General features: G+C 52.1%; 1 protein-coding gene across 4 annotated transcripts in view; it reads right to left on the reverse strand.

Annotated features, from left to right (window-relative positions):
* TIMM21 (translocase of inner mitochondrial membrane 21) overlaps nucleotides 1-2,599 on the reverse strand; it is a 55,295-nt gene extending 52,696 nt beyond the window's left edge. Inside the window, exon 1 of one of the 4 annotated variants that reach the window (XM_073631256.1) lies at nucleotides 2,222-2,594. In XM_073631256.1, coding sequence (XP_073487357.1) covers nucleotides 2,222-2,459 — 238 coding nt within the window. In that variant the 5' untranslated portion in view covers nucleotides 2,460-2,594. Of the gene's footprint in view, nucleotides 1-2,221 lie in introns of all 4 variants that reach the window. The other 3 variants (XM_073631255.1, XM_073631253.1, XM_073631252.1) reach the window with 3 other exon arrangements.
* Nucleotides 2,600-6,000: the final 3,401 nt, after the last annotated feature.

Here is a 6,000-nt window from a genome sequence, read left to right on the forward strand (position 1 = left end):
ATTTGATGGGCGCTTCATTAAAAAGGTGGGGTATACATGGTCAGGGCAAAGGGGTTGGAGTCAGGGGTGGAGCCAGGGGGGGGGGGGCAAAGGTTTTGCCTAGGGCATGGGTCTTCAAACTACGGCCCTCCAGTTGTTCAGGAACTACAATTCCCATCATGCCTAGTCATGTCTGTGAATGTCAGAGTTTTACAATGCCTCATGGGACGTGTAGTTCTGCAACAGCTGGAGGGCCGTAGTTTGAGGGTCCCTGGCCTAGGGTGTCAAAAATCCTTGCACCAGACCTGCCTACATCCATTTGAATTGAATGAACAGGATACTACTTTGATCTGACTTTGTGATAGTAGACTTGTCCTTTGACCAATCAAAACAATCCCAGTGTGACAAATTCCTTTTACTGCTGCTGTAATCACCATGTCGGATGTCACAAGTCAGATGATTAGGATAAGGATACGACTTCAAAGATATTCAGTGGGCTGGAATAGGACCAAAGTGGGACCAAAGTAGTAGTGCAGGGAGCATTTTCAAAGTCGGATCCACTTGTGTCGGACCAGTTAAGACGGCTCTCATAAGGAAACATTGATCTTCACATGTCATGCGACATGAGCTCCCAATATCGGAACGTTTGCCGTACAGTGTGAACCCAGGCTCAATGATCATGAGAACAGTGAGGAATCAGCCCAGAACTACACGGGAGAATCTTGTCAATGATCTCCCCCTGCTTAAGAAAACACATGTACAGGCCTGTCTGAAGTTTGCGAATGAACATCTGAATGATTCAGAGGAGAACTAGGTGAAAGTGTTGTGGTCAGATGAGACCAAAATCGGGGTCTATGGCATTAACTCAACTCAACTCAACTGGAGAAGCAGGAGGAATGCTGCCTATGACCCCAAGAACACCATCCCCACCATCAAACATGGAGGTGGAAACATTATGCTTTGTGGGTGTTTTTGGGGGACAGGACAACTTCACTGCATCAAAGGGATGATGGATGGGGCCGTGCACTGTCAAATCTTGGGTGAGAACCTCCTTCCCTCAGCCAGGGCATGAAAATGGGTCATGGATGGGTATTCCAGCATGACAATGACCGAACACACACAGACAAGGCAACAAAGGAGCGGCTCAAGAAGAAGCACATTAGGGTCCTGGAGTGGCCTAGCCAGTCTCCAGACCTTAATCTCATAAAAAAAATATGTGGAGGGAGCTGTAGGTTCCAGTTACCAAACATCAGCCTCGAAACCTTGATTTATAGAGGATCTGCAAAGAGGAGTGGGACAAAATCCCTCCTGATATGTGTGCAAACCTGGTGGCCATCTACAAGAAACGTCTGACCTCTGTGATTGCCAACAAGTGATTTGCAACTAAGTCATGTTTTGCAATGGGGTCAAATAGTATTTCACTTATTAAAATGCAAATCAATTTATAACTTTTTTGAAATACGTTTTTCTGGATATTTTTGTTGTTATTCAGTCTCTCACTGTTAAAATAAACCTACCATTAAAATTATAGACAGAATATTTGTCAGTGGGCAAATGTATAAAATCAGCAGGGGCTCAAATACGTTTTTCCCCTCACTGTAAGGCTACTTTCACACTGAGGCATTTTTCAGGTGTTTTAGCGCTAAAAACTGCCTGCCATGCCACCCCATTGTGAAAGCCTGAGTGCTTTTACACTGGGACGGTGCGCCTGGGGGATGGGAAAAAAAAAATAGTCCTGCAAACAGCATCTTTGGGGCGGTGTAGGAGTGCTGTATACAGCGTTCCTACACCGCCCCTGCCCATTGGAATGAATGGGCAGCGCTTCGGAAGCTCCGCAACATGGGCGGTTTTAACCCTTTCTTCGGCCACTAGCAGGGGTTAAAAGCGCGCTGCTTGCGGGCAAAAACGAGCGGCGCTTTACCGCCAACGTGGCCGCAGTATAAAAGCTGCCTAAATCTTTGACGGGGGACCTGATGACCGAAATATAGCACAGATGGGGCGGCATGTATGCCCCCCTACCTGGAAATGCTAGATTACGTATATTTACATGATACAGCACAGAGCGGCCGCCCACCGTATATCTACATGGGGCGATCCATAAGCAGTTAGTTAGGGTAAGCCTGGAATTCCACTTTAACTGCAGAAACCCCCAGCTCTCTATATATCAATGTCAGCAATCCCAAGCCTTTGGAAGGGGAGTGTCCTATCCCTGTAGAGGTGAATGGCAGGTGACACTACATACCTTTGCGGAATTCAGCCAGCTCCTCATTCTCCTCCTGCCCTCCATCCTGCTTCTTGTGCTCTGTCAGTGGGACTCTCCCCGTACACAGGGATCTCACATACATGATCTGAGGAGTTCTTCTCCTCACACAGTCCAGGCACCCCACACTGGCCCAGGCCGCCCTGTACCCTCTCCTCACACATTGCAATGCACTGTGTCTGCCCACCACACCCCTCCATAGGCAGGCGGCCACAATCATATTATTACTGATCACTACACATCATGATGACAGGACTCTGCACTACTAAACTCGTTTCACAGCTCAGCGTTCACCACCGCCTACTACTGACATATGCAGACACGCCCCTCTGTGAGGACAAAAGCATGATGGTAGTCGTAGTTTTCACACCGCTCCTCTTTAGTCTTCCCTGAGCACCCAGAACTACAATTCCCGGCATCCTCTACACTCAGCAGGCGGAAGTTTAGGTGACTTCAGAAGGGAACGTGACCTGTGTGAGCTTGCTGGGTTATGTGCGGATGTTCCGTCAGATTAGGCGACCCGCCAGATTTCGTAACGGAAGTGACGTTTCCTCACGGCCATCTTGTTACACCCCGCACTTGGGCACACTAAGCATACAGTCTGAAGTCGCTAAGCGGACATCTTTTTACACCCACCAAAGTCAAATAGGGAGGGTAGACAATGTGTTCAGCAAAGAACTTAGTAGCCCATGCCATAGCACTTCAAGGCCTAGCTGATTTCTGGCATACTGTGCACAGTCTGATACAACCATTGATTTCTGCCTTTGGAACTGTCATTAACAGCACTATATTGTCATTTTCAAGGATAATGTAAAGCAACATGGAAAAGTGCCATTATTGACTTTCATCTAAAAATGTCAGTTGCCTGGCTCTTTGACAAAATCACAGCTCCTGATTAACTACTGGCTGACTGGGCTTTTTCTGGGACTTTTTGTTTACAAGTTGAAATCAGTATATCCCAAACATTATTCATTTTTTTTTTTTTTTTTTTTTTTTTTTTTTAGCAGAGAACCTATGGAATAAAATGGCGATTTTTGCGCATAGGTTTTGCAAATGCAATTTTTTTGGGACAAAATTTCCTTTAAAGCGGAGTTCCACTCAAAATTCGAACTTCCGCTTAGCTGTCTCCACCCCCTCCGGTGCCACATTTGGCACCTTTCTCGGGGGGGGAGAAATGGGAATCTGTTTTTGACAGGTACCATTCCTCACATCCGGAGATGGCGCCGTCTCCCATAAGTATCCCTCTGTCCGTCCCCCTATCCATCCCAATGTCCCCCTGTCCATCCCCCTATTCACCCCGCTGTCCCCCCTTCCATCCCCCTATTCACCCCACTGTCCCCCTGTCCATTCCCCAATCCATCCCACTGTCCCTCTGCCAATCCCCCTATTCATCCCACTGTCCCCCTGCCCATCCCCCTATTCATCCCACTGTCCCCCTGTCCATCCTCCTATTCATCCCACTGTCCCTCTGTGCATCCCCCTATCCATCCCCCTATTCATCCCACTGTCCCCCTGTCCATCCCCCTATCCACCCCACTGTCCCCCTGTCCATCTCCCTATTCATCCCATTGTCCCCCTGTCCATCGCCCTATTCACCCTACTGTCCCCCTGTCCATCCCCCTATCCATCCCATTGTCCCCCTGTCCATCCCCCTATTCATCCCACTGTCCCCTGTCCTGTCCATCCCCCCATTCATCCGGCGGTCCCCCTGTCCATCCCCCTATCTATCCCGCTGTCCCCCTGTCCATCCCACTGTCCCCCTGTCCATCCCCCTATCCATCCCACTGTCCCCCTGTCCATCTCCCTATTCATCCCACTGTCCCCCTGTCCATCCCTCTATTCATCCCACTGTCCCCCTGTCCATCCCCCTATTCATCCCACTGTCCCCTGCCCTGTCCATCCCCCTATTCATCCCGCTGTCCCCCTGTCCATCCCTCTATCTATCCCGCTGTCCCCCTGTCCATCCCCCTATTCATCCCACTGTCCCCCTGTCCATTCCCCTATCCATCCCACTGTCCCCATGTCCATCCCCCTATTCATCCCACTGTCCCTCTGTCCATCCCCCTATCCATCCCCCTATTCATCCCACTGTTCTCCTGTCCATCCCACTATCCATCCCACTGTCCCCCCGTCCATCCCCCTATTCATCCCACTGTCCCTCTGTCCATCCCCCTATTCATCCCCCTATCCATCCCACTGTCCTCCTGTCCATCCCACTGTCCCCCTGTCCATCAAACTATCCATCCCACTGTCCCCCTGGCCATCCCCCTATTTGTCCCCCTGTCCGTCCCCCTATCCATCCCACTGTCCCCCTGTCCATGCCCCTATTCATCCCACTGTCCCCCTGTCCATGCCCCTATTCATCCCACTGTCCCCCTGTGCATCCCATTGTCCCCCTGTCCATCCCCCTATCCATCCCACTGTCCTCCTGTCCATCCCATTGTCCCCCTGTCCATCACCCTATCTATCCCACTGTCCTCCTGTTCATCCCACTGTCCTCCTGTCCATCCCCCTATCCATCCCACTGTCCCCCTGTCCATCCCCCTATTCATCCAACTGTCCCCTTGTCCATCCCCCTATTCATCCCACTGTCCCCTGCCCTGTCCATCCCCCTATTCATCCCGCTGTCCCCCTGTCCATCCCTCTATCTATCCCGCTGTCCCCCTGTCCATCCCCCTATTCATCCCACTGTCCATCCCCCTATCCATCCCACTGTCCCCATGTCCATCCCCCTATTCATCCCACTGTCCCTCTGTCCATCCCCCTATCCATCCCCCTATTCATCCCACTGTTCTCCTGTCCATCCCACTGTCCCCCCGTCCATCCCCCTATTCATCCCACTGTCCCCCTGTCCATCCCCCTATTCATCCCCCTATCCTCCTGTCCATCCCACTGTCCCCCTGTCCATCCCACTATCCATCCCACTGTCCCCCTGGCCATCCCCCTATTTGTCCCCCTGTCCGTCCCACTATCCATCCCACTGTCCCCCTGTCCATCCCCCTATTCATCCCACTGTCCTCCTGTGCATCCCATTGTCCCCCTGTCCATCCCCCTATCCATCCCACTGTCCTCCTGTCCATCCCATTGTCCCCCTGTCCATCCCCCTATTTGTCCCCCTGTCCGTCCCCCTATCCATCCCACTGTCCCCCTGTCCATCCCCCTATTCATCCCACTGTCCCCCTGTGCATCCCATTGTCCCCCTGTCCATCCCCCTATCCATCCCACTGTCCTCCTGTCCATCCCATTGTCCCCCTGTCCATCCCCCTATCTATCCCACTGTCCTCCTGTTCATCCCACTGTCCTCCTGTCCATCCCACTGTCCCCCTGTCCATCCCCCTATCTATCCCACTGTCCTCCTGTTCATCCCACTGTCCTCCTGTCCATCCCACTGTCCCCCTGTCCATCCCCCTGTTCATCCCACTGTCCCCCTGTCCATCCCCCTATTCATCCCACTGTACCCCTGTCCATCCCCCTATCCATCCCAATGTCCCCCTGTCCATCCCCCTATCCATCCAACTATCCATCCCACTGTCCCCCTGTCCATCCCCCTATTCATCCCACTATCCATCCCACTGTCCCCCTGTCCATCCCCCTATTCATCCCACTGTCCCCTTGTCCATCCCCCTATTCATCCCACTGTCCCCCTGTCCATCCCTCTATCCATCCCACTGTCCCCCTGTCCATCCCTCTATCCATCCCACTGTCCCCCTGTCCATCCCCTTATCCATCCCACTGTCCCCCCGTCCACCCCCCTATCCCCC

The sequence above is a fragment of the Aquarana catesbeiana genome, linkage group LG05, assembly GCF_042186555.1.
Source record: "Aquarana catesbeiana isolate 2022-GZ linkage group LG05, ASM4218655v1, whole genome shotgun sequence".
Lineage (NCBI taxonomy): Eukaryota > Metazoa > Chordata > Amphibia > Anura > Ranidae > Aquarana > Aquarana catesbeiana.